Source organism: Capsella rubella, unplaced genomic scaffold (assembly GCF_000375325.1).
Source record: "Capsella rubella cultivar Monte Gargano unplaced genomic scaffold, Caprub1_0 scaffold_6, whole genome shotgun sequence".
NCBI lineage: Eukaryota > Viridiplantae > Streptophyta > Magnoliopsida > Brassicales > Brassicaceae > Capsella > Capsella rubella.
The window spans coordinates 14,481,139-14,508,546 of NW_006238918.1; the positions used below are offsets into that span (position 1 = coordinate 14,481,139).

The window sequence follows — 27,408 nt, forward strand, 5'->3', positions numbered from 1 at the left end:
TGAAGGTGATATTGCGTGCTCACAAAGTATGAGACTATTGAACCCGATTCAACCAAAGCAGATAAAAACAACATATTAAAAACAACATATCAATTATACTCTGATTCCAATTAAAGTAACTAAAGAACTTTAATTATGTAGAAAGAATTACTCTAATGTATCTAATTAAATAATCCAAAGCTGTAAATGTTTTACATATAATTATCATAACTCAACAATTATATTTATAGTGTTAGTACAACTTTGCTAATCCTATTGCTTAGTAGATGGTAGAAATTAATTATGTCAGCGCTTAATGTCTTTGACAAGTTATCTCGTGTGTTAACAAAAGAGCTAGCAATAACTAGAAAGCTAATTGCAAGTATAGTAAAATCTCTATAAATTAATACTTTATAAGTTAATAAATATTATAAATTAATAAATTTTGTTGGTTTCAAGTCAGGTCAGTGTAAAAACTACCAAATTTGATAAGATAATACGATGATAATTTTTTTGAACTTCCCATGTAAAATATAGTTCCAATAATATTGTAACTTAATAATCACTATATATATGTACATAAATATAAACAGATATAATATATATATTTTTAGTTTTTTTGTAAAAATAAATTTCTCCTAGGTTCACCTCAATAAATAATTTTATTTCTGTTTATTTTTAAACAATAATCTTGTAATATATACCATCAAAAATTCACAAGGCATAAAAAATTAAAAAAATACCATAAGTCATAAAAAAATAACCAAATATAACAGTTGAGGTTATTAATATACATTTAAATTTATATACAACCTTTGTATAAGTGAATTTATCTATAATATTTGTAGTTTGTAGTCAAATTTCTTTTTTTCTAAATATAATATTCATTTTTAAACTACCGTATAATTTATAATATCTAAAAAATTAGTCTTATTTTTGTAAAATTGTGTCAATTCATAATAATTTTTTTTGAAAAATTAAAAATACCATTAAAAATTAATAATTATTAAATTACACTATAAATTAATAAAATTTAAGTGGTCCCAACATTATTAATTTACAGAGGTTTTATTAGAAATATAGGGGTGATTAATTTGATTATGATGTGAATAATGTGATGTAGACAATCTTCATGTCTATTTAGTTTTGTTGTTGAAGATGAGATATCTAAACTAATCTACATGTGTTCCAAAAAAAAAAAAAAATCTAATCTATCGAAATTTGAAAAAAGTGATCTCAAATATAAAGCATGAGCATGTCCCTTCTTCCACTACATGTGTCCAAATTTAGTGTTATGTATTTATTTATTGTTTTATTTACTTTGTGTGTAATCCTAGTATATAGCAGGCAATGCGGCATATTTAAGTGGTAAGAATTGTACTTAGTAGTAATAAAAAAATGAGGTTATCTATATTGAGATAGCCTAGTATTGCTTATTCATAGTTGTACGTAATTTTTGTACAAAGTGAGTAAATTAGAAATCGAAATCAAATGATAGTTATAAACTATATAAATGAAATCGGGATCTACGGACGTATTAACCATGAGTAGTATTAGCATTTAAAAGATAGATTACTCACTTAATATTTCAGCCGGTTTGGAGGTATAAAAAGTATGAATTTTTTTCATCAAAATATATCAAATAATGTATATCTTCACAAACGAATTCTACATCATATGGTACAACTCTAAAAGTAATTTTTACATCCTCAAATATCATATTTTATTAGTTCAATATTTCACGGTTTTAGTTGGATTGTACACTACTAATATCATCTACCGGTTAGAGTTACATGACATGTTCATTCAAAAATTACTAAACGAAAAGCAATCCCTTAACCTCTTTTCTTGGCAACCATCAAATCATTCCATGTATTTCCGTAAATAATTTAATGTTAACCGCAGCCAAGCCAACAAAGCCTAGGGTCAATACAATTGTTTCTGTTAACCTAAAAGAATTAAAGCCTTGTATACATAAAACCAATATATCAACAAAATTTTAAATCAACCATCACTAAGAAATTGACACATAAAACTAAGAGCACTTACACTTCTTTTGTGGTATTTTAGGTGAGAACTGGGCACATATGAAATGTAGTTTACTGTTATAATGTCCATGGAGAGACTGTTTTAACCAGACTGATTTAGGAACTTATCCCAACTTTTAGCTGGGCAGACAAGTATGTTAACATGATACAAAAAAAAGAGCACAGTTATTTTATTTATATATGATGTTAATGTTGAATTTTGAAGATGTAGATTTTTTTTTTTGGTTGACTATTTATATTTAGTGGGAAGGGTTTATGTTTAGGATTTAGAAATTAGTTTTAAATATTAAAAAATTAAGTTGTAGTTTTGTGGTATTAAGAAAATAATATATTTTACTGGTATTTTAGAAAAATAAATTTCATAATGGTATTTTGGAAAAATACAAATTTTAGTGGTATTTAAGAGAATTTGCCTACATAAATTCAAATATATGATTAGTAACCTTATTTGTTATATAACATCATCTAAAACTGTAAAAATTAATATGAAGCATATTTAGAAATTGAAAACACAATAAATGTTGGCTATTTTTTGAAATGTTATGAATTATATTACATACAGCTTAAAAATATAACATATAAAATTATTATACAGAGATAAGTTAGAAAGAAAAAATTATTTTTACAAAAAACCAAAAGTATACATTTACGTATCACTTATATACATATATCTGTGTATATATACTTATTGATATATATATATATATATAAATATATATATGTACGTAGTCTTATATACTGATAAATAATTTATATCCTGTCTAATTTGAATTTGATGCTTGATTAAATTAAAATACATCACATAATGAAATATATTTTTTAATCAATACATAATATGATAATAGCAATGTAACAAAGAATTTTAAACTTCAAAGTTTTCGAAGTTTAATAAAAAAAAAATGCAGTTCTTGATATTATATAAACGTGAGATAAAAATATTTTCTTTTTATAAAAACCATATGATTTGGAATATTGGAATATTCGAAAAGCTTTAATTTCATAACCACTTTAAGTAAAAACCTTATCCAAACACTTCCGACACACTTTTGACTTCTGACATTCAGAGACTTTTTTTAGGAACAAAAACTCACAGATGGCATCACAGCTCGATTTGATCGGAAAAGACTACATCGCCGGAATCTCGAGTAATCCTCGGGCGGCTAGCCGTGTGACGTCAGTTTACAGCGAAGTCCAAGCTAGTCGTATCAACCATACGCTTCCTCTTCCTTCCGTCTTTAAAAACCCTTTCAAGATCATCGACGGTCCTCCAAGCTCCTCCGCCGGTCATCCAGGTCCAATTTCTACGGTTCGCTCTTACTAAACCGGATTCATCAAACCGGTTAAAAATTTGTTGGTTTGAGTCAATTTGTGATTATTTTGTTTTGATGTTGTTTGCAGAGGAGATTGAGAAATTATTCCCAAATCTATTTGGACAACCATCAGCTTTATTGGTTCCTAACCAATCTAATGAAGTTCCATCGAACCAGAAGCTTAAGATTGGTGTTGTGTTGTCTGGGGGACAAGCACCTGGTGGACACAATGTTATTTGTGGAATTTTTGGTTAGACATTTGTCCTTTTTGGTCGACAGAATTTTTTTATTTTATTTTTTATAGGATTTTAAAGATTTTTGAATTGAGTTTTGTATTTTTGTTGTTACTGTTGGTTGGATAGATTACTTGCAAGAATATGTGAAGGGAAGTACTCTGTTTGGGTTTCGTGGCGGTCCAGCTGGAATTATGAAGGGAAAATATATTGACCTTACTTCTGAGTTTGTGTACCCTTATAGAAACCAGGTATGGGATCATGTTCCCTTTTGATGGTTTTTTAGGTTTATTATGTTCGGTTCGGTTTCGGTTTTGGTTTCGGATGTTTAGGCTCATGAAAAGTGAAAACATAGAATTAGTGTGGATAGAAATAATGACCATCATTTGGTTTAATTTTAGCTGGTTTATTGTCTTTTAAGTTTGGTTTGTTTCCGGTTTATCTTAATCGGTTCTTTTGATTTGGTTTTGGTTTGGTTCGGATTGATTCTAGTGGATTAGATACTCTCAACTAAATTTAGATCGATGTAACACAGTAGGTTTACTGAAAGAAGTTTGTTAAGATCATTTAAAGAATGGTTTGTTGGAGTAATCAAATTTTTGATTATGAATAGTAGGAACTATTTAAAGTTTTACATTTTTTTTTATTTTTCTTGATAGTTTCTTATGTGCTCTTTTGTTTTTGCAGGGTGGATTTGATATGATATGTAGTGGAAGAGACAAGATTGAAACTCCAGAACAGGTAAAAAGGATTTTGTCATTGTTGTGACTTTCATCGATGCTTTTATCGATGGACTTAGTTAGCATGATCAGTTTGCTACACATTGCAGTTTCAACAAGCTGAAGAGACTGTAACAAAGATGGACTTAGATGGTCTTGTGGTTATTGGTGGAGATGACTCCAATACTAATGCTTGTCTCCTTGCTGAACACTTCAGGTATTTTTTTTAGAAATTGTTAGAGATGAATTATGAGATTCATTTTTCTCTGTTTTGCATTTTAGTGATTAGCTTTTTACGCATATGTTTGCAGAGGTAAAAACATGAAAACTCGGGTTATCGGGTGTCCCAAGACAATAGATGGTGATTTGAAAAGCAAAGAAGTGCCTACTAGTTTCGGGTTTGATACTGCTTGCAAGGTAAGTAAGTTCAAAATGTATAAGTCCTTACTTATGTCTTTTACTAGAGGATCTTATCAATGGTTGTCATATATTCGTGAAGATATACTCTGAAATGATTGGAAATGTAATGATCGATGCACGTTCAACAGGAAAATACTATCACTGTAAGTTTATACTTTCACTTAGGAAAATGAATTATCTTTGTTACAAGCTTACGATTTCATTTAATTTGTTGATTATCTCAATAGTTGTACGTCTAATGGGCCGAGCTGCGTCTCATATTACACTTGAATGTGCTTTGCAAACCCATCCAAACATTACAATTATTGGAGAAGAGGTATACCTTTTGTTGTGTTACTCAAGCTTCATTCGTATACCTTCGGTTTGAGAACCAGAAATGACGAACGTTTACGCAGGTATTCGAGAAGAAGCTTACGTTGAAGAATGTTACGGATAACATTGTTGATGTGATCTGTAAACGAGCAGAAAGTGGTTATAACTATGGTGTCATTCTTGTTCCTGAAGGTCTAATTGATTTTATCCCTGAGGTACTCAAATCTACAATGAGATAATGGTCAATTTGATTCTTGTTCCTATGTTTGTGTTCTTCAACGTCCACCTACTTGTAGGTCCAAGAGCTTATTTCTGAACTGAACGAAGTCTTAGCACAAGGAAATGTTGATGAAGAAGGCCAATGGAAGAAGAATCTTAAAAAAGAGACTTTAAAGATTTTTGAGTTTCTTCCTCCTACTATTCAAGAACAACTAATGCTCGAGAGAGATCCACATGGAAATGTTCAGGTCTGTCCTGTCTCATATATACCATCACCCGGATGTAACAGATTCAAACCAATTAAAGAGCTAAAACCGAACTGAAAATGTTTTATCTTGCATCTGTATATCAATTCTTTCTTCAGGTGGCTAAAATAGAGACAGAGAAAATGCTGATACAAATGGCTGAAACCGAGCTAGACAAGAAGAAAAAGGCGGGTACATACAAACGCGACTTCATGGGGAAATCACACTTCTTTGGGTAACAAATTCAGCCTAAAATATACCTGTTAGTTACTAATCAGTCTCAGCATAATCTTATTCTGATTTGTGTGTTTAGATATGAAGGAAGATGCGGGTTGCCTACGAATTTCGATGCAACTTACTGCTACGCACTAGGTTACGGTGCTGGATCACTTCTCCAGAGCGGAAAGACCGGCCTAATCTCATCTGTATAGAATTTTTCTTCCTTTCTTGAAAATATCACAAAATGTTTCTTTATTTCAAGATTATCTAATATTCCACTTTGTGATTTTTGCAGGTTGGAAACTTGGCTGCACCTGTTGAAGAATGGACAGTTGGTGGTACTGCACTGACTTCATTGATGGATGTTGAGAGAAGACATGGTAATACATAACTGCGAAGACGATGATTAAAAACTGTTGTGAATTCATTGGTAAGTTGATTTGTTTCCAACATTAGATTGTTTTTATGTTGCAGGCAAATTCAAGCCTGTTATCAAGAAAGCTATGGTTGAACTTGAAGGTATAAGTCTTTAGCTCAAAACCTTTTTTGTATTTTAAGGCTGCTTGTCCTCTCCATTATCGCTCATTGCTTCTGATAAAAATCAGGCGCACCGTTCAAAAAATTTGCATCGCAGCGCGAAGAATGGGCTTTGAAGAATCGATACATTAGTCCTGGTTAGTTCACATACACATATATGTTTCCACATTAAGTACTAATTGATTTCATACTTTTGGGTGTTTTCAATGCTAATATTAACTCTCATTTATTCTCTTGTTGTCAGGTCCGATTCAGTTTAAGGGACCAGGATCTGATGCGATAAATCACACCTTATTGTTAGAACTTGGGGCTCAAGCCTAAAGAGTTTTGGTACTGTGAGGTTCACTCACTGACTCACTCACTCTGTTGTTGTTTGTATTTGCTGTAAAACTCTTTATAGTAAGAAAGTTACTGTGAGTTAAGTAAACCAGCAAGTAGTCAATGTGTAAGTTGTGTATTGTGACACTTGAATATAATGTATGAAGTGATGAGAAATAATAAAGTTTCGCAATTTCATATTCGTATTTCCCATAACTGTTAATTTTTCAATAATCATGTAGTAAATTTTTATTAAAAGTTGTCTTTGTGATCTATTGCCATTTAAAAAAAAAAAACTACATTCACTGAATTGGTGGTTGAGATGCTATTTTTCTTTAACCACATTGAACCAGGTTGGTAGTTACAACGGCTATATAAAGATTTAAGAAATTAGAAAAGATTGTAATCAAGAATTCTTAATTTGACATTTTTATTTTTCATATAAAACGAACACATGAGAATTTAAAAACGAAATAAACTGAAAAAATATCATCGACAACGGATAACTTTCCAAGCAGAGTTGTAGTTGACTCAAATTTGACGTTTTTGAAAAGTTTACTTAGGCAAAGTTAATTAATTGAACGTTTTATATGGAACAAAAATATAAATTAGTTTTATGAATACATTTTCATTGGATGTTACAACCTTCGGTGTCCGGGTCTTATACCAGGCAACCAGTCGCGCAATCCTCTATGATATAAATAAACACGATGTAGGATACAAAGCTCGAACTTTGGTTGGTGGCTGTCTGTTTGGCCTTAATAATAGCAGCGTCTTCGCATTAGTTCGATATTGACCGGCCAAAATCTAACTGGCCTCACTGTTTACAATGTAAAAAACAAATTTGGCTGGCAAAAAATATTATAAATGGGAACTAGGTATTTTTTGGGCACCGTTTTTGTGTGCAATCTGGATTGCATCTAATCTATATGATTTCATGGTAGCTAGACAAAAAAAAAACATGGCTAACTAACTTTTTGAAATATCAAGTTAATGTTTTGAAGGAGTTTCCTAATACCTTATTTGTTATGAATTTCTTAATACAAATTAACTATAGTAAAAAAAATAAAATATATATATATATATATATATATATATAAACAAGTTGAAAAGCATATATAATTAAAAACATAAGCAACATACCAGCAAAACATAAGGGATTTTTTTTTTAAAATGTTATTATTGAATATTTAAATTTCAAAACTAAAACAAAAAGATGAATAATTTATGGGAAATTAATAAAAACATCTTTAGGTGTTATCGAGCACCTGAAATAAAGTTAAGCTTAGTTTTTTTGCTTTAAAAGAAATAAAAATAACTATATATGGCCACACTAATTTAAAGTAAGTATATATACATGTTACAACTCTTACACATTTCATACCAAATTATATGCTTATTTAATTTGCATATAAATTAAAGGGTAAGTTACTTAACATTGTTTACCAAACTTGTTGTGGTTTTCTTTACTTATTTTTCTTTCTCTCTTATTCTGCAGCAATTATCGGGGTTAATTAACATGGTAATTACATAGTCTTTTTCCATTTTCTAAGTGGTGCTTTATGAAACTACAATAAATAGAAAAAGGAGTGCTGACGTGGAGGGTGAAAAAAAGGCGATCAGGGTTTTTGACTTCTTAGAGCATCTCCAAAGGGAGATACTTAATTTGGAGTGTTAAACAATTTTTGTAAAAATTTAATGATTAATAAAAAAATTTTGAACTCTAAAAAAATATTTAATTTTTGTTGCTCCAATGGTGAACTCAATAAGGGGTTCTAAAAAATAAATATTTAAATAAATAAAAATATAATTTATATTTTAAAATATAAAAAACAAAATTTATATTACATTACTTGAAATACAAAACATACAAAATAATACATATATTGAAATAATACAATGTTTAGTTGAAATTTTGAGAGTTACCAAATTTGTGCCATATGTGTTCAACCAAATCGGATTTTAATTGTTCATGTATTTTCTTATCACGAACTTGATTTCGAATGCCGATCAAATTTCCTATATTTGTAGGCATGTCAGTAGAATACGTCATATCCACTTGTGAAGTTCTGCTTCCTTCTCCTTGCTCAAATATTGATACATCAAACTGAGTGTATCCATCACGTTCGTTTTCTACTATCATATTGTGGAGTATGATACACGCTCTCATAATTTTTCCTATTTTTACCTTATCCCAAACAAGAGCTGGGTTTTTCACAATGGCAAATCGAGCTTGTAAGACTCCAAAAGCACGCTCTACATCTTTTCGAACGGCTTCTTGATATGTAGCAAATAATGATGGTTTCGGAGTTTGAGGAAGACGAATCGACTGGATAAAAGTTGCCCATTTTGGATATATACCGTCTGTGAGATAGTACGCCAAATGATACTCACGTCCGTTGACCATGTAGTTCACTTTTGGAGCTCGACCATATAATATATCATCAAAAACTGGTGAGCGATCAAGAACATTTAAATCGTTTAAGGTACCTGGAGGTCCAAAAAAGGCGTGCCATATCCAAAGATCCTGTGACGCTACAGCCTCTAAAACGATTGTCGGTTTCCCTAATCCACGTGTATATTGTCCTTTCCAAGCGGTGGGGCAATTCTTCCACTCCCAATGCATACAGTCAATGCTTCCTATCATACCAGGAAATCCACGTATCTCTCCAATATCGAGTAGTCGTTGAAGATCTTCTGCTGTTGGTCTTCTCAGGTACTCATCTCCGAACAAATTTATGATTGCTTCTACAAAATTTTCCAAGCAAGAAATTGCAGTACTTTCACCTATCCGAAGATATTCGTCAACCGCATCAGCCGCACAACCATATGCCATCATTCGAATAGCTGCTGTACATTTTTGTAGTCCAGAAAGACTAAGCCTTCCGGTGGCATCTCTTGTTTGTTGAAAAAATGAAACTTCGGTGGAGAGTCTATCAACAATATGCATGAACAACGGCTTGTTCATTCTGAAACGACGTCGAAATAAATTGGGCGGATATGTTGGAGTTTCACTGAAATAGTCGTTCCATAAACGAAGTTGTCCTTCTTCGCGTTCTCTTTCAATATAGATTCGTTTCTTCTTTGTTTTTTTTTTTGCTTGACGTTCCAGCATTTTGTTGTAGATAGTGTCATATTTTTGATCAAAGATTTCGTCAAATCTGTCGTCATCATTTTGGTCGAAATCATTATTTGAAGAAGAAGCCATGAGGGAGAGAGAGAGAGAGAGAAAGAGAGAGGACACGAGAGGAGATTTTGTGGACAAAAATAAGAAATTTTGTCGAGAGGAGAAAAAAACTTTGCAAGAAATATATGAACTTTGTTTTCTTGTTATGTGGAGTAAATAGAAAAATATAGAGGACAGTGGTATGGAGAATGGAGAATGTAATATGATAAATGGTGAGAGGTCAAGCAAATATATAGGAAAAAGTTTCAAAGTATATATGGTTAAAATTCATTCGACAACTTTGCTTGGTTTACAATCATTTGTACAACTTTGCTTGGTTAAAATTCATTTGACAACTTTGCTTGGTTCACATCCATCGAATCATATTCAAGAAAGCATTCACGGGTGTATAGAACCATTCAGCCTTCACCGGTGTATAGAACCATTCAGCCTTCACTTATGAATGACAGCCACCATGTCATCACAGCCACATAAACTTCACCATGTCATCACAGCCAATATCGTCATCACAGCCATAGAACCTTCACCATGTCATCACAGCCACATATCCTTTACCATGTCATCATAGCCACAAAACCTTCACCAAAAGATCATTGAATCAGAGACATTATAAAAGAAACTCATTGACTCATTTAAGAAAGCAAAGTTCATTCAAAACAGAGAGATTACATAGAGGTTCAAGTCAAACAACAAACAAGAAACATGACATTACAAACGGCTTAACTAGCAACAACAAACAACAAACATGAAACATGACATTACAACCGACTTATTAAGACAACAAACAACAAACATAAACTTATGACATCATGTCATTAATTAACTTGTTCCTCAGAGCCATTTCTATATCAGATAATGGCTCTGACTTTGCAAGAAGAGTGTCAAGCATTTTCTTATTACAAAGCTTATCTTTCATCTCTAATTCTTTCTTCTTGATCTCCCACATGTTCAGAAACTCCACCATGTCCTTGTCATCTTCTTTAGCTGAGGTGGTCTTCTTCTTACCCAAGGCCTTAGCTGCCTTAACACCTTGAGGACGAGCAACAACTTCAGCATCTACATCTTCTTGAGCACACTCAGCTCCACCTTCTTGAGCATCAACCTTTCTTCTTTTAGATCTTCCAACATCTTTACCAGAAAATGATGAACACCATTTCTGATCATGCCTTAGCTCCCTCCATGCATGCTCAAGAGTGAACTTCACCCCATGATCGTTGAAGAAGATCCGGTTAGCTGCTTTCATCACATCATTGTGGTTCTGTCCAGAAGACTGCTCTTTCATTGCTGCCTCATAGCATACTTGAGTTAAAGTATGCTTGAATCCTCTTCCAGAAAGCCTCAGCCCTTTGCTCATTCCCAACGACTGGATCTTTGCTGGTGTTCAGCCATGAACTGATCAAGATAACATCTTCATTGGGAGTCCATTTCCTTCTTTCTTTACGGTCCTCCACAGCTGGGCTTGGCTGATCAGTAGACTGTGTACTAAACACAGGTTCTACACTAGGTGAGAAACTCTCATACTCATTAAGGTTAAAGAACTGGCCTTCTTGTTGACTACTTAAGAGGTTTACAAAGCTTGAATTTTGACTGTATGGATTTGTTGGATCCATAAGCTTTTTCTGGTGGGTGTTACAAGCAAAGGAGAAGGCAAGAGCAAATAAAATAGAAGGGTTACGTTTTCTGGTAGGTGTTGTGGTGGGTGTTTAGTGTTAGTGTTAATAAGGTGTGACATATATAACAGAAGCTTTAGTGTGAAAGTACAACGTATATAACAGAAGCTTTAGTGTGAAAGTACAACATATATACTTGTTGTTGTTAGCAATCAATGGCAATAAAATACAGTGAGCATTTATCACAAAAAAATGACAGTAAACTAGCAACCATTGATCACAGTGAGCATTTATCACAATAAAACACAGTTACCTAGCAACCATTGAGCACAATGAGCATTTATCACGGTAAAAGACTGTTAACTATCAACAAACAACTTCAGACTAAACCTAATCTACATCTACCAACATTCAAAACCAGCAAGCATTACCTACCAGCAAGCATTGAGCACATGAGCATTTATCTAGACCATTCTGATTTATCTAGCATTGAGCACAGTGAGATTATAAAGTACCTTGTTTCATTGGTTAAGTGTGAGCAGAGAAGGCCTTGAAGCAGAAACCATTGAAGCAATTGCTCCATTTAACTCAAATATCAAAACTGACAAACAAAATAACGAAATGTTATAAATTTCACAAGTTTCTGCTTAACTAACAAATGAAACTTAACGGCATTAGATAATCAGTTTGACCTGGACTGTCTTTTGTAAAGCTCAGACTGAGTTGTGAAGCTCCAAGCGTCTTCTTGCCCCATCTTTCAGCTCTCTCTTAACATGTAAACAAGTGCTACTTCTGTACCAGCTCACAGACAATCCAATCTACCAATCTGTATGCATAAAACCACAAACTTCGTTTCAATTTATGCAAAAATAAACAACCTATGGCTATAGTAATCTTCAAACATAGCCAAGAACCTATACAGAGACTGCTTATTGATTGAAATAAGCCCAATTTCGCATACATTTAAAAACCCCTAAATTTTCTTAAGTGAAATAAACCCTAATTTTGATTACATAAAAAATTTCAACATCTACTAACCCTTGAGCGAGATACATACCTTCAAAACGAATTTGGAGCTTCCTTCTAGCTACTTCTCCGATCTTGAGAACAAACACAAAGATTCTCGAGCTTGAATCTCCGCCGTTGTGACCCAAATACAATTGATCTTCATCAATGACAATGGAGATGGTGATAACGGCGCCCTACGGTTGAAAATTCTCCGATTTTAACTCGAAAGCTTCGACGAAATCGAAGAAAAATCGAAATCGCTTCTCTGTCGCCTATGGCGAACCAACAGAAGAAGGAAAGGTTTTCGCGAGAGAGAGAGAGAGAGAGAGAGAGACTTCTTTTTTTTTTTGCCTTTCTCTACAGTTTCGACCCAATAAAAATTATACACGTGGCCTCAAGGAGCGGTAGATAAAACGCCTTAGTTAAGGGGCGCCCTAAACCATTAATACACTTTCTGATTTATATTAAATCACATTAATGCCATAATCTCTAATTTTTTTTGCTTAGACCCTCCCTTTGGAGATGACCTTACACACGTATGTTGCCGCCGGCGGTTTCTCCGAGTCGTCCTCAGGGCAGCTCTCCGGCGGAAGTGGTGAAAGCTCTCGCTGAGGATCCGACTCAGGCGATTGTAGGCGGCAATGGAAAAGAATTAGCAGTTCAGACTCAGAAGGTGGAGAATCCAGTCTCCTGGCTTCATGTGGCTAAAAAGCATACTTTCTCTCAGCAAAAGTTTGTGGTTTCAGAGGTTGACGGTAAGGAGAAGGTGATAGTACCTAAAGAGGTGTTTGAAGGGGCAAAGCCCTTGTGGGAAGATTTTCTTGTTGGAAAGTTTCTCAACATGAAGGCTCCACATGTCGGGAAGATCCACATGATCGTGAATAAGATTTGGCGTCTAGGAGATGATAAATCATCGTTGATTGATGTGTTTGAGATCAACGAATCAACTGTGAAGTTTCGTATTAGAAGTGAGGGTATGAGGCATCGCATATTGAACAGAGGAATGTGGAATATCATGGATATTCCTATGATCGTTTCGAAATGGTCTCCCTTTACTGATAGCACCATGTCAGAGATCACAGAGAGGAGGATGAACACAAAGAAGATGATCACATAGAGGAAGGGGTTCACAATGAGGAGGGTGGGGATCCTCTAGCTCAGCGATGCATGTTGTGTGTGTTTTTTGGTTTGTTTCAGAACATGTTTGGCATTGGCTTCTCTCAGAACGAGTTTGTGTGTGTATTAGTTTCAAAAACATTGTTTGGTAGTTGTTTTTCTTCTCGGCTGTATTAAGACATGTTTCAATGTTGAGTTCAAGACGCAGAACTAAAGATGCATTCATTTTGAGTTTACAACAACACAAAACTTCATGAACCAAAACAAAAGACGCATACACTAATAACCAACACAAGCTTCCCTGACCAAACAAGCACAATGATAATGACAATTGGCTAAATTGATAGAGTAAACCACCATAGTGACTACAAAACTCTTTCAGAGACCTGATTGATTCTGTACAACAAAACAACGTAAGATTCAACATAGTGAAAGCAGCGTGCGTTATTCGTATGAATCTCGAAATAACAGTCAACCGACACACATGGCAGTTTCGAGGATCTTTGTCGGTAACTCGACATCTAATCGTGGGCAGCATATGAATTCAGATAACGAACTCAAGTCCATTTGTTTTAGTTCTTAGCCACAACCGAGCCCATTTCTCCCAAGTAAGTAAGAGGATGTTGTAATATTCAAGTTTCTCTCTTTTCTCTTTCTAGTCTTTTATACTTTTTTTGTTAAACTTCTAGTCTTTTATACTACTGATTGTATCTACAAGATTATGACTTAAATATTAATCATAGAGAGAAATAGAGAGTAAGAGGAGAGCATCTCAAAACAAAGAGATGAGCTGAAAAGTAAGAGGACGTACGTACCTGAGGTTGAATGTAGAGATGATGAACCTCATCAAACTTCTTCAATGCACGGGATCCAAGACCCGATCCTGCATCAAAACACACACAAGTTTCAGCTCCTACTACTGTTTTTTTTTGGCTCGACCATTAATTTGCTCTTAAATTAAAAAAATGTCAACGAATATACAAGAAAAAATCACAAAAACCAATATCCACATACACAATCGAGGTCTTACATACACAATTATCAGGTCTCACGCAAAATCAACCTTACCTGTTTCTTTTACCGGGTTACCTTTGAAAGAGCCAAACATAAGTTTCATATAATTAAAGGTCACCTTGTAGGAACTGATTTGATCTCCTCTTGTAGACCTTAAAACAGTTAACCAATCTTGCTTTAAATTTTTTTGATGTCAACCTCAATAATACATAAACACAACCAAAAAGAAGAAAACAAGTGTACCTTAGTGTAAAAGTTCATGGCTCCTTCTTTGTTGATATCAGCACTTACTCGATCTTCTTCATCCTCTAAGCCGCTCTATGTGTAGTTTCCTGGTTTGTGAAAAAACAAATGGACACAAGCTTCTGAAATTATCCCCCAATTACACAAGATAAAAGGACAAATCTTGAAACTATGAAGAATATATATGTACCTTTATTCCGTGCTGTGAAAGCCAAAATGAAAAAAAAATGAACAAGATACTTGAAGAGGAACATATCTGCGACAGAGCTAAGAAAAACAAGGAACAAGAGGTGTGAAAGTGTCTACCAATTTGATAAGCTTAATCTGGCAAAACAAGGTTTCATAGTAAATAACAAGTAAACCAACCTTCTAATCTCGATTCTTCAGATTAATTAACACCTTTTGAAGCAGCCGTTGAAAACCTGAATCACAGAACAAGAACAAATCATAATAAGCAAATGAACCAACGAAAAGCTAACTCAAAAGAAAGAAGAGACAATGAATGTCCTTACAATATCAGACCTGAGATTAAATAATGACGAAGCAAAGCCTGCAGCAAAATAAAATCAATAAACGCTAACTACATAAGAATAATTAAAAAAAAAAAAGTTGTAACAAGTAAACAAACCTTTGATTATGATTCCTCAGACTCGTTAACTCCTTTGTTCCACGTTTTGGATCAGCGGTTGAAAACCTGAAATCACAGAACAAGAAGAAATCATAATAAGCAAAACAAAGTTTAAGAGACAATTACCTTCCTTAACAAAATCAGACCCAAAGCCTGCAGCAAAATAAAACCAATAAACCGTAACTAAGAATGAACAAAAACAGATCAAATCCTGTAAAGCAAAATTTAGTAGTAACAAGTAAACCTTACTGTAAAGTGTATGGCTTCTTCTTTGTTGATATGAGGACTGATTCGATCTTCTTCACCCTCTAAGACACTCCATGTGTAGTTCCTGGTTTGTGAGGCACAAAAGGACACAAGCTTCAGAAATTATCCCAAATTACACAAGATAAAAGGACGAATCTTGAAACTATGAAGCAGACACAAAACAAGGGTTAGTAGTATCAAGTAAACAAACCTTTTAATTCGGATTCCTCAGACACATTAGTCCTTTTGAATTAGCTGTTGAAAACCTGAAATCACAGAACAAGAAGAAATCAAAATAAAACCAATAAATCCCAACTTGGTTCAGTTCTCACCCTAACTAAGAATGAACATAGAGGGGAAAAAAACAGATCAAAACTTTTTTAACAAGTACGTCGTAACAACTTGGTATCAGGGCGTACTGATTTACGGAATCGAATAACATCACAAGTTCACACCCTTCAAAGGCACGAACTGATACCTAAACAATTGTCTTTCCAACTCCTTGGAGGCCATCCAACAATATTGCTGTAGGACCTGATTTAGCAAAGTGTAGCTCAAATACTTCTCCTCCACCAATCAATTTCACTAGCTCATCATGTGGAATCTGCAACATATCCATGATAAGCCAAACTTCAATACTATTGAAACCAAGACGATAGAGTAAAAAAACCATTATGCTAGTGAAAAGATATGGGGAAGGACTAAGGAGATGAAACAGAAACAAAAAATAACTATTGTTGAGTACCTTTACCAACTGCTGATATGATTCGAATCCACCATTTCCACCAGCTTAATCACAAACAGAGTACTGAACAACCCTTTTACCAACTAGGAGATTCACCTGTAAGAAAAACCGCCAAGAGAATCCTAGATTGAGCTTAACAGCAAAAGAGAAAAAAAAAAAATTTGACAAAAACAGTGAAAGAAATGGAACCTTGACCTTTGAGTTTGCTCTGCAAGCAGCTTGGAGAGTCCACTAGTCAACTGAGAAAACATATCGGGTCTTTACTTGGTTCCTTGTGTTATGTATCTTCCATGGCCACCAGTCTTCTTTTTAACCCAACTCCTTGGATCCTATCTAGCAATATTACTGTATGACCTGATTTAGTAAAGTGTAGCTCAGATACTTCTAGTACAGCCATCAGTTTCAATTAGCTCATCAAGTACAATCTGCAACATAGCTATGATAAACAACACTTGAGTACTATTGGAACCAAAACGATAGAGTGAAACAACAATAAAAACCAAAATGATCACATGCTAGCAAACCGGCCAAAAGAATCCTAGTTTGAGCATTAGTGTCATAAAAAACAGAGAAAAATGGAACCTTGGTCTTTGAGTTTGCTCTTCAAGCAGCCTCGTTGAGTCCACCAGTCTATTAAACAAACATCTCGGCTCTTAACTTGGCTCCTTCTCTATCTTCCATGGCACACAATAGTATTCGATTTCACCCAACTCCATATATCTTGTTACAAAATAACCAAAAAAATTGTTACAAAACCACCCAACAGAGATCAAAACGGAAAAAACAAACAGAAGCAAAATTGGAAGCCAAACTGTGGAGGAGAGAGAAGCCAAACCTCGGTGAATGTATCTCTGAGTAAAGGGTTTAATCAACGTAAAACATTAACTAAGTATCTATGACATAATTGGTCAGAAAAGAAGAACACAAACCTCCATGACACTCAAAACAGCAGCACCTCTTGAATCACCTTCTCGCTTTGTCAAAATGGCTAATGTATTTCCCAGCTCTACATTGAATGTTGCCACCAGAGCTATAGGAAGTACATAAACTCATCTTAGAATACGGGTAATAACTCAAAAGAGAGAAGAGACAATTAACGATCTTAAAATATCAAACCCTAGATTAAATGGTGACCAAGCCAAGCCTGCAGCAAAATAAAACCGATAAACCGTAACTAAGAATGAACAATAACAGATCAAATCCTGTAAAGCAAAGTTGGGTAGTAACAAGTAAACCTTACTGTAAAGTGTCTGGCTTCTTCTTTGTTTATATGATGATTTATTCGATCTCTTCATCCTCTAAGACGCTCCTTGGGTAGTTCCTTGTTGGTGAAGCACACAAAAGGATACAAGCTTCTGAAATTATCTCAAAATTACACAAGATAAAGGAGAAATATCAAAACTATGAAGAAGACACCATAGTGCTAAGCAAAACAAGGTTTAATAGTATCAAGTAAACTAACCTTTTAATTCCTATTCCTCAGACTCATTAACTCTTTTTGAATCAGCTGTTGACAACCTGATATCACAAAACAAGAAGAAATCAAAGGAACCAACAAAAAGCTAACTCAAAAGAATGAAGACACAATTAATGTCCTTAGAAAATCAGACCCGAAATTAAACAGTGACCAAGCTTGCAAAATAAAAGCAATAAACCTTAACTTGGTTCAGTTCCCTCCCTTACTAAGAATGAACATAAAGAAGAAGAAAAGACAGAACAAAACATTTGTAACAAGTACCTCGTCAACGATTTCTAAACCGATCAGCAGCTGAATCAAATACACATGCAAGGAAACACAAGAAAACCGCTGAAAAGAAGACAAAACAAAAAAATAGTAACCAAAACAGTGAAAGTAAGATTTCAGACAAAAGTCAAACTAAAGAGAAAATTGCATCTTTAAGTAAGTACCTGATGATGTAATTATGTCGACAAAAGCCATTGAATCCTTCTCTCTTAGTAAGTACATCCTGATGTAGTTATGTCGACCAGGTGTGAAAGTGTCTACCAAATTGTTAAGCCATATTCGCAACAGAGCTAAGGAAAATAAGATTTAGTAGTAAAAGGTAAACAAACCTTATACTTCTGATTCCTCATACTCATCAACTCCTTTTGAATCAACTATTGAAAACCTGAAATCACAGAACAAGAAGAAATCATAAGAAGCAAAAGAAACAAAAGAAAGCTAACTCAAAAGAGAGATTAAGAGACAGTTAACCTTGGCCTTTTGAGTTTGATCTGCAAGCAGCCTCAAATCCACCAATCTAATGAAGAAAACTATCTCGGCTCTTCACTTGGCTCATTGTGTAATGGTATATCATCCTATGGCCAACAAGAGTCCTCAATTTCACCCAACTCCAACACAACAGAACATCACAAAGAAGACAAAGATAATTTAAAACAAAAATAAAAACCAGCCAACAGAGACAAAAACCAAAAAAAAGAAGCAAAGTTGGAAGGCAAACCGTAGACACCTTAGTCTTCATACATACACGTCTCAATAGTTTTGCAATCTTCTCCCAAAAAAAACCCTAACTGTTTCTGTAAGGACTATAAAAGAAAGAGAGAAATATGAGAATTGCCAAAAGGAAGAAGAACAAGGATGAAACAGAGAAAGTGAGATAATACCAAATATGATTGTTATCAGAAGTGGTTGGTCTTTTCAGGGACTCTCGTCCTCGTCTATGCTTCCTCTCTCAATCTCTCGAATTCCGCTGCTTCTCTGGCCAAGACAAGACATAACAACTGTGTTATGTAAACTCAGAAGTTAGAATGTCGAAAGAATTTATATACAAAAAATCCATTAATCTGAGATGAAGGAGAGTGAAAACCTAACTAGGGTTTTACTTACTTAGTTTCGCAGAGCTTAGCTTTGTGTTCGAGAGAAAAGAACAAAAGAAGAAAGCTGATATTTGAGAATTTGAGATGTGTGAGTCTGTGAGAGTCTAATTTATAACTTTAGCGCTTAGCACAAAAAAAAAAAAAAAAGGAAAACTTTGTTTTTTCCTTTTTTTGTTTTGCATTTTTTCCTTTTTTCATTTTTTTTTGGTTGCAAAATTTCCTTTTTTTTTGGTTTTGTTTGGCTTATATTTCCTCTTTTCCTTTTTTAAAAAACGTTTCTCGTTGACCAAATTTCCTTTTTGTAATTTATGCTGCCAAAAAATATGGAAATTTATCACAACGGTAACTACAACAATAATCATATATTTTTTGTTTTAATTTTCCTTATCCAAAATTTCCTATTATTATCCAAATTTTTCATTGACAAAGATTTATCCCAAAAAAAAATAGAAGAAGAAGAAAAAATCAAATAAAGGTTTTTTGGGCCAAAGATCTGCTAAAGCCCATTATTAGACATGGGACAAATAGCACCATGTCAAAAGATCACAGAGAGGAGGATGGGGATCCTCTAGCTCAGCGATGCAGGTTGTGTGTGTTTTTTGGTTTGTTTCAGAACATGTTTGGCGTATGTTTTATTGGCTTCTCTCAGAACGAGTTTCTGTGTGTATTAGTTTCAAAAACATTGTTTGCTATTTGTTTTTCTTCTCGGCGGTTTCTTAAGACATGTTTCAAAAACATTGTTTGGTAGTTGTTTTTCTTCTCGGCTGTATTAAGACATGTTTCAATGTTGAGTTCAAGACACATAACTAAAGATGCATTCATTTTGAGTTTACAACAAGACTTTAAACTTCATGAACCAAAACAAAAGATGCATACACTAATGACCAACACAAGTTTCTTTTGGCTTCCCAAACCACACACCTAACATAAACAAGCACAATGAGAGTGAGAATTGGCTAAATCGACAGAGTAAACCAGACACAGTAGCTACAAAACTCTTTCAAAGATTTGATTGATTCTGTACAACAAAACAACATAAGATTCAACATAGTGAAAGCAGCGTTCATTTTTCGTATGTTTCTCGAAATTACAGTCGACGACACACATGGCAGTTTCAAGGATCTTTGTCGGTAACTCGATATCTCATCGTGGGCAGTATATCAATGCAGATAACGAACTCAAACCCATTTCTCCCAAGTAAGTAAGAGGATGTTGTAATATTCAAGTTTCTCTCTTTTCTCTTTCTAGTATTTTATACTACTGATTGTATCTATAAGATTATGACTTAAATAATCATAGAGAGAAAGAGAGAGTAAGAGGGGAGCAGCTCAAAAAAAAGATGAGCTAACAAGTAAGAGGACGTGCGTACCTGAGGTTGAATGTAGAGATTGTGAACCTCATCAAACTTCTTCAAAGTGTCTACCAATTTATTAAGCCTTATTCGCAAGAGAGCTACGCAAAACAAGGTTCAGTAGTAACACGTAAACAAACCTTCTACTTTTGACGCCTCATACTCATCAACTCTTTTTGAATCAGCTGTTGAAAACCTGAAATCACAGAACAATCATTATCACAATCTTAGACTCTTCTATTGCCATCACTTTTTATAAGGAACCTTAGAAAATCAAATATCGCTTTTGCATAAAATTAAAGGTCACCTTGTTTTCAGGATTTACCTTCCCCTTGTACCAAGCTGGCCTATTAACAACAGTTCTATAGGAACTGATTTGATCTCCTCTTGTAGACCTTAAAACAGTTAACCAATCTTGCTTTACATTTTTTAATGACAACCTCAATATACATACACACAACCAAAAAGAAGAAAACAAGTGTACCTTAGTGTAAAAGTTCATGGCTCCTTCGTTGTTGATATCAGGACTTACTCTATCTTCTTCATCCTCTAAGCTTCTCTATGTGTAGTTTCCTGGTTTGTGAGAAACAAAACGACACAAGCTTCAGAAATTATCCTCAATTTACATAAGATAAAAAGAAATCTAGAAAATATGAAGAATATATATGTACCTTTATTTCGTGGTGTAAAAGCCAATTTAAACAAAAAAAAATGAACAAGATACTTGAAGAGGAACATACCTGCAACAGAGCTAAGCAAAACAAGGAACAAGAGGTGTGAAAGTCTCTACCAATTTCATAAGCTTAATCTGGCAACAGTGCTAAGCAAAACACCATCTACTAAACTATGAAGAAGACACCATACTACTAAGCAAAACAAGGTATAGTAGTATCAAGTAAACAAACCTTTTAATTCCGATTCATCAGACTCATTAACTCCTTTTGAATCAGCTGCTGAAAACCTGAAATCACAGAAGAAAGAAATCAAAATAAGTTTAAAAACCTGATTTAGCAAAGTGTAGCTAAGATATTTCTCCTCCACCCACTCTGTTCTGTTATAAAATACATGTACTGTAACTTTGTGTGTTTGTTATGTTGGAATATGGAATATACGTACAAAACTTCACAACTTTCTAAGTTTTCAATTTCTAAGCTGAAACAATGGAGGGGAAGGATTACTACAGACTGTCTACGTTACGTACCACAACAATATCAAACAAGGGTGCCTTTGACGGATGCATCAAGCTTTGAGTACACACTAGCTCAGCTCTCCAGCAATAGAATCATAGAGTGACTCATCAACAAGTGTCGCCTGCAAATTTTACCAATAAACTTTCTCAAGAACAGATAGAACAAAATTGACACGACAAGAGTCGAACAAAATACATAATTTTTCTTTACATGCGACAGCCTGCAATATGCCTTTTTGAATTCACTTTGCTCCTGGATATCAGGCAAAGAAAATTAGCTTTCCGCTGATTGTTTACTTATGGCAAAAAAAAAAAACAAGTTTTAGCTCATCTCACAACAAGCACAAGCAAACAACTATCCGAGTAAATAGAACCACACCTGGAGGGCCATAACACCGTTGCTACAAAATCGAGTAATTAGATGAGTGGTGGAAGGCAGGGCATCGACGGCATTGTACACATAGTCTGCATAACCGGATACAAGTTAAGAATTAGTGGAGTGTAAGACAAAAAACACAATTATATTTAATTTCTGTCCAGCAATTTCTTTTAAACATTTATGTCGAACAAATTTTGATGAGCCCAATACACAGCATGATTTTCTTGCAACCAGCCAGACCAAGAAAGTAAATAGGCAAACCTGGCACATCAGCACGGTTTGCCAAGTCTTTCGACAGTGCTTCTTCTACTTGCTCTTTGCTAGGTACCTTTATGACACAAGATGATACATTGAGGGGAGTACTCATGACTGACTTATATAAATGTTTAGTAGTCACACCTTTCCAGTTAAAAAGAAGCTATATAAGACGCTTGGGCAACGGTTCTGCTCCAGAAGGGGCAGTAGGTAATACTTTTTGGCGCTCAGGACTTGTCAAGCCCGTAAAAGCGTATACCCTGAAATAATGATAAAATAGTTTCATCAGCACATTTAGAACGGTTAATATTTTCAAGATTTAGGATCTAACCAAGTAATTATAACTGTAACGAAAGAGCTATCAGTACCTTATCTGGGTCAAGCAATGAGGTTTCCCAAAGCAATCCAGTAATACCTCTCATCCCACCAATAACCTTATTTTTCAAAGGTGATTATGATGAGTTATGCAATATGGAAGGTGAAAAACATATATAAACAAACCAAAAAACGTAAAAAACATCATTCTTTCTACCATATCAATAGTGAAGTTTCCCAGTTGGACCTTCTTATGTTCTGATTTGAGTTTCTTCAGACCTGAAATTGACAAATCTTATGAGGCAAGATTTTCATTGTAAGTGGCAGTTAAGAAAAATCTCAACCATCAGAACAAATAATTGACAAGTTCTTTTTAAATTTTTTATGGAGAAGGTGTCCACGCTACCCTGCTGTTCCGGAATTAACCTTTGCAGCTGCGACTTCAGGTCCATCATTGCCACCTTAAACTAAATAAACAAATATCTCCACAGGCAGCACTTCCGGGAGCAATAATAAGAAGGGAAAAAAAAAGACCATTCTTTCAAGCAGACTTTTACTATGCATACATCTAATTCAAATTTCAATTTCAGTAAACTTTTGGATCTAGCTTGAGACATAAATAAAAGCTGAAAAATACATGATCACTTGCACAAATATAGAATAAAGGAGGAAATTACCAGGTCGGTAGAGCTCTGCATCTGAAGCCTACTGGATTTTCATGAAGACAAAAAAAACTCCCTGTTTCCATCCTGAAAAAGACACCAAAATGTGAATCAAATCCACATTTACAGAACATAAAAACATTAATTGGAAAAACATTAATTAAGTAGCTTCCTATTACATAATTGATCAAAGAAGAAGAACATAAACCTCCTTGACACTCAAAGCAGCAACATCTCTTGGATCACCATCTAGCTTTGTCAAAATGGTTCCTGCTATTCCTATCTCTACATTGAATGTTTTCACCAGAACTTCTTCAAAGCATTTTCCATGTGATCCCCGATCCTGCATCAAAACACAAGTTTCAACTCCTACTACTGAAATTTTTGGCTTGTACATTTATTCTTAACGTAAAAATGTAAACGTATATACAAGAACAAACACAAAAACCAATATCCACATAACAATCCAGGTCTTACATATACAATTAACAAGTCTCACGAAAAATCAACCTTACCTGTCTCTTTTACCGGGTCACCTTTGAAAGAGCCTAACACAGGTTTCTACCAATGTTTCATCAACATATTTCAACAAGTCTTCACCAAACTTTCTCTTTGCAGGAGGATCTTAGACTAACAACAACAACAACAAAAAATCACTTCAAAAAAGTATTACATGACATGAAAAGAACAAGATCTATAACATCCAGACAAGATCTTACCTCGGCTTAAAGTGAAGACCCACTCAAGTTGCTATCGACATAATTGATTAAATCAAGACTCCCCCAGTGATTTTCCCATTCTGTCCAAGTGCAGGAACCTACATATAATCATTATCACAATCCTAGACTCTTCTATTGCCATCACTTTTTTAAGGAACCTTAATTAATCAAATATCATTTTTGTATAAAATTAAAGGTCACCTTGTTTTCAGGATTTAGCTACTCCTTGTACCAAGCTAGCCTATTAAAAGTTCTATAAGAACTGATTTGATCTCCTCTTCTAGACCTTAAAACAGTTAACCAATCTTGCTTTAAATTTTTAATCACAACCTCAATATACATAAACACATCCAAAAAGAAGAAAACAAGTGTACCTTAGTGTAAAAGTTCATGGATCCTTCTTTGTTGATATCAGCACTTACTCGATCTTCTTCATCCTCTAAACCGCTCTATGTGTAGTTTCCTGGTTTGTGAAAAACAAAAGGACACAAGCTTCAGAAATTATCCCCAAATTACACAAGATAAAAGGAGAAATCTTGAAAATATAAAGGAGACTACATTAATTCCAGAACAAGGTTTTGTATCAAATAAACAAACCTTTTAATTCCAATTCCTCAGACTCATTAACTCCTTTTGAATCAGTTGTTGAAAACCTGAAATCACAGAACACGAAGAAATAAAAAAAAACCACCCAACAGATATCAAAACGGAAAAAACAAACAGAAGCAAAATTGGAAGCCAAACTGTGGAGGAGAGAGAAGCCAAACCTCGGTGAATGTATCTCTGAGTAAAGGGTTCAATCAACGTAAAACATTAACTAAGTATCTTTCTATGACATAATTGGTCAAAAAAGAAGAACACAAACCTCCATGACACTCAAAACAGCAGCACCTCTTGAATCACCATCTCGCTTTGTCAAAATGGCTAATGTATTTCCTAGCTCTACATTGAATGTTGTCACCAGAGCTGTAGGAAGTACATAAACTTATCTTAGAAGAGACAATTAATGTCCTTACAAAATCAGGCCCGAAATTAAATAGTAACCAAGCCTGAAAAATAAACCTTAACTTGGTTCAGTTCTCACCCTTACTAAGAATGAACATAAAGAAGAACAAAAAAAACAGATCAAAACTTTTGTAACAAGTACCTCGTCAACGATTTCCCAACTGATTAGCAGCTGAATCAAATCCACATGCAAGGAAACACAAGAAAACAGCTGAAAAGAAAACAAACAAAAAAAAGTAACCAAAACAATGATACTAAGATTTCAGACAAAAGTTAAACTAAAGAGAAAATTGCATCTTTAAGTAAGTACCTGATGATGTAATTATGTCGACAAAAGCCATTGAAACCTTCTCTCTTAGTAAGTACATGATGACATAGTTATGTCGACCCGGTGTGAAAGTGTCTACCAATTTGTTAAGCCTTATTCGCAAGAAGAGCTAAGCAAAACAAGGTTCAGTAGTAACAGGTAAACAAACCTTATACTTCAGATTCCTCATACTCATCAACTCCTTTTGAATCAACTGTTGGAAACCTGAAATCACAAAACAAGAAGTAATTAGCAAAAAAAAAAAACAAAAAGCTAACTCAAAAGAAAGATTAAGAGACAGTTAACGTACTAACAAATTCAGACCCGAAAGTAAACGGTGACCAAGCCTGCAGAAAAATTAAAAATACTCAGAAACCTGTACCTCTCCAGTGAAGTTCACATGCCGACTTTCTTTTGGATCTAGCTTGAGACATAAATGAAAGCTGAAAAATACATGATCACTTGCAGAGACACGCAAATATTAAAAAAATGAAGAAATTACCAGGCCAGTAGAGCTCTGCATCTGAAGCCTACAGGATTTTCATGAAGACAAAAACTTTCTGCTTGCATCCTGAAAAAAAGACACCAGAATGTGAAGCAAACACACATTTACAGAACACAGAAATGCAAATTGGTAAAACATTAATTAAGTAACACAAACCTCCTTCACACTCAAAGCAGCAGCAGCTCTTGAAATCACCATCTAGCTTTGTCAAAATGGCTCATGTGAAATAAAAAAATCTCCACTGTATTTTGAAAAACCATTACCTGCTGCTTCTTTAAGTAAAAAAGCAAGTTTAGCGCACACCGTTGTCTTTCCAACTCCTTGGAGATTAGCCAACCATATTAATGTAGGAACTGAGTTAGCAAAGTGTAGTCAGATAGTTCTCCTCCAGCCATCAATTTCACTAGCTCATCATGTAGAATCTGCAACATAGCCATAATAAGCCACACTTGAGTCAAGACTAACGTTTCCAAGCCAACTACCAAAAAAAAAAAAAAAACAGAGAAGAAAAATTGAAACCTTGGCCTTTGCGTTTGATCTGCAAGCAGCCTCCTCGAGTCCACCAGTCTATTGAACAAACATCTCGGCTCTCCACTTGGCTCCTTGTGTATCTTCCATGGGGAAGATGCAACTAAAGGTAAGAGACATGTGAAAACAGATCAAACATTATCGGGTCCATGCCATAAGAGAAGAAAAAAAGAAGGATGGAAGATTTGAGAGAAACAAACCTTGTTAGTTTTCAAAGTAGCAACATGGTTGTAGGCGAGCGAATCATCTTTCTTGGCCAAGATAGGATCACATACTCTCTCGCCAACCTATAATCAATTTAAGACGACGATGAGATTTAACACACAAGAATCAGACAAATATACTTTAAAACAAAAAAGAAACCGAATAGCTGTTAGAAACCTACCAAAAGTAGTAGTAGCATCCCTAGTTGTGGCTTCATATCTCGACAGAGACATGAATCCATCTCTCAGATATCCGCTGATGTACTATACTTCTCCAGCCAAGACAAGACCTAAAACTCGGATGATGTTCGAAATTAGGTCAGAGATGAAAACAAAGGGAGAGAGAGAGAGAGTGAGTGCGTTACTTACTTGTATCATCAACGGATGGATCATCGGCGGCTCCATCATCATTGTCTCGAGACCGGCGGCGAGCGATGACTTCTCTCATTAGAAGACCTTTGCAGAGCTTCCGAGAGAGAACATCATAACGTTAGAGATAATACAAATCAAAGAGAAGAGAGAATTATGATTTTTCTCAGATGAAAGAGATGAGTGAGTCTGTGTTTATATAAAAAGGTTTTCACACGGAAAAAAGGAAATTTTCGGTTCTTTCCTTTTTGGTTTTTGGCATTTTTCCTTTTTTCATTTTCTTTTCGGCTAATTTTCCTTTTTTCCTTTTCTTTTGGGCTAAATTTCCTTTTTTCCAAATTTCATTGCAAAATAATTCTCTGGTTTGAGTTGGACTTTTTCGACTGGGCTTTATTTACAAATATGGGCCACTTTTCGGCCGTAAGGC

At 34.5% G+C, this 27,408-nt stretch overlaps 3 protein-coding genes and 3 long non-coding RNA genes across 16 annotated transcripts; 1 reads left to right on the forward strand and 5 right to left on the reverse strand.

The window, feature by feature from the left end:
• Positions 1-3,060: 3,060 nt before the first annotated feature.
• On the forward strand, positions 3,061-6,767 carry LOC17884217 (pyrophosphate--fructose 6-phosphate 1-phosphotransferase subunit beta 2). Its single transcript, XM_006287319.2, has 16 exons — positions 3,061-3,319; positions 3,426-3,587; positions 3,700-3,821; positions 4,258-4,311; positions 4,400-4,506; positions 4,601-4,706; positions 4,789-4,852; positions 4,937-5,025; positions 5,105-5,236; positions 5,318-5,488; positions 5,605-5,720; positions 5,799-5,910; positions 6,000-6,084; positions 6,179-6,223; positions 6,310-6,378; positions 6,486-6,767. Exons 1-16 carry the CDS (start codon positions 3,121-3,123, stop codon positions 6,560-6,562), a joined length of 1,710 nt encoding a protein of 569 aa, XP_006287381.1. The 5' UTR covers positions 3,061-3,120; the 3' UTR covers positions 6,563-6,767.
• A 1,616-nt stretch (positions 6,768-8,383) lies between these two features.
• LOC111830085 (putative nuclease HARBI1) lies at positions 8,384-9,910 on the reverse strand. Its single transcript, XM_023781134.1, has one exon. The coding sequence runs from the start codon at positions 9,765-9,767 to the stop codon at positions 8,463-8,465; it is 1,305 nt and encodes a 434-aa protein (XP_023636902.1). The 5' UTR covers positions 9,768-9,910; the 3' UTR covers positions 8,384-8,462.
• Positions 9,911-10,545: 635 nt separating this feature from the next.
• LOC111830016 (glutathione S-transferase T2-like) lies at positions 10,546-11,356 on the reverse strand. Its single transcript, XM_023780358.1, has 2 exons — positions 11,188-11,356; positions 10,546-11,120 (listed from the first exon to the last, which is right to left on the reverse strand). Exons 1-2 carry the CDS (start codon positions 11,354-11,356, stop codon positions 10,546-10,548), a joined length of 744 nt encoding a protein of 247 aa, XP_023636126.1.
• Positions 11,357-17,113: 5,757 nt separating this feature from the next.
• LOC111830089 lies at positions 17,114-19,268 on the reverse strand. Of its 3 annotated transcripts, XR_002833355.1 has the most exons (10): positions 19,205-19,268; positions 18,982-19,075; positions 18,572-18,903; positions 18,430-18,485; positions 18,265-18,323; positions 18,095-18,163; positions 17,819-17,874; positions 17,592-17,711; positions 17,473-17,500; positions 17,114-17,386 (listed from the first exon to the last, which is right to left on the reverse strand). It is a non-coding gene; the product is annotated as an uncharacterized LOC111830089 (long non-coding RNA). The 3 variants fall into 3 exon arrangements; XR_002833356.1 differs by lacking the exon at positions 17,114-17,386 and having other exon boundaries at positions 17,411-17,500; positions 17,597-17,711; XR_002833354.1 differs by lacking the exon at positions 17,114-17,386 and having other exon boundaries at positions 17,411-17,500.
• Positions 19,269-20,134: 866 nt separating this feature from the next.
• On the reverse strand, positions 20,135-22,965 carry LOC111830087. Of its 6 annotated transcripts, none has more exons than XR_002833351.1 (12): positions 22,901-22,965; positions 22,737-22,802; positions 22,513-22,628; positions 22,375-22,441; positions 22,114-22,199; positions 21,946-22,030; positions 21,747-21,856; positions 21,451-21,506; positions 21,217-21,285; positions 21,030-21,118; positions 20,853-20,940; positions 20,135-20,741 (listed from the first exon to the last, which is right to left on the reverse strand). It is a non-coding gene; the product is annotated as an uncharacterized LOC111830087 (long non-coding RNA). The 6 variants fall into 6 exon arrangements; XR_002833350.1 differs by having other exon boundaries at positions 21,217-21,296; XR_002833349.1 differs by having other exon boundaries at positions 21,217-21,506; positions 21,946-21,987.
• A 120-nt stretch (positions 22,966-23,085) lies between these two features.
• LOC111830086 lies at positions 23,086-27,128 on the reverse strand. 4 transcript variants are annotated; one of them, XR_002833346.1, is made up of 19 exons: positions 26,982-27,128; positions 26,795-26,902; positions 26,610-26,696; positions 26,401-26,512; positions 26,145-26,303; positions 26,038-26,065; positions 25,879-25,947; positions 25,687-25,723; positions 25,380-25,601; positions 25,212-25,280; positions 24,930-25,030; positions 24,662-24,717; positions 24,439-24,527; positions 24,266-24,350; positions 24,065-24,162; positions 23,861-23,975; positions 23,525-23,688; positions 23,361-23,432; positions 23,086-23,144 (listed from the first exon to the last, which is right to left on the reverse strand). It is a non-coding gene; the product is annotated as an uncharacterized LOC111830086 (long non-coding RNA). The 4 variants fall into 4 exon arrangements; XR_002833345.1 differs by having other exon boundaries at positions 23,554-23,688; positions 24,065-24,144; positions 26,982-27,127; XR_002833344.1 differs by having other exon boundaries at positions 23,554-23,688; positions 26,982-27,126.
• Positions 27,129-27,408: the final 280 nt, after the last annotated feature.

Coding starts and splice junctions, on each gene's coding strand:
- LOC17884217 (XM_006287319.2), top strand. CDS start 3,121: ATGGCATCACAGCTCGATTTGATCGGAAAAGACTACATCGCCGGAATC. Junction 4,853..4,936: donor AACAGGAAAATACTATCACT/GTAAGTTTATAC, acceptor TTATCTCAATAG/TTGTACGTCTAATGGGCCGA. Junction 5,911..5,999: donor AGACCGGCCTAATCTCATCT/GTATAGAATTTT, acceptor TGATTTTTGCAG/GTTGGAAACTTGGCTGCACC.
- LOC111830085 (XM_023781134.1), bottom strand. CDS start 9,767: ATGGCTTCTTCTTCAAATAATGATTTCGACCAAAATGATGACGACAGA.
- LOC111830016 (XM_023780358.1), bottom strand. CDS start 11,356: ATGGATCCAACAAATCCATACAGTCAAAATTCAAGCTTTGTAAACCTC. Junction 11,121..11,187: donor AAGCCCAGCTGTGGAGGACC/GTAAAGAAAGAA, acceptor GCTGAACACCAG/CAAAGATCCAGTCGTTGGGA.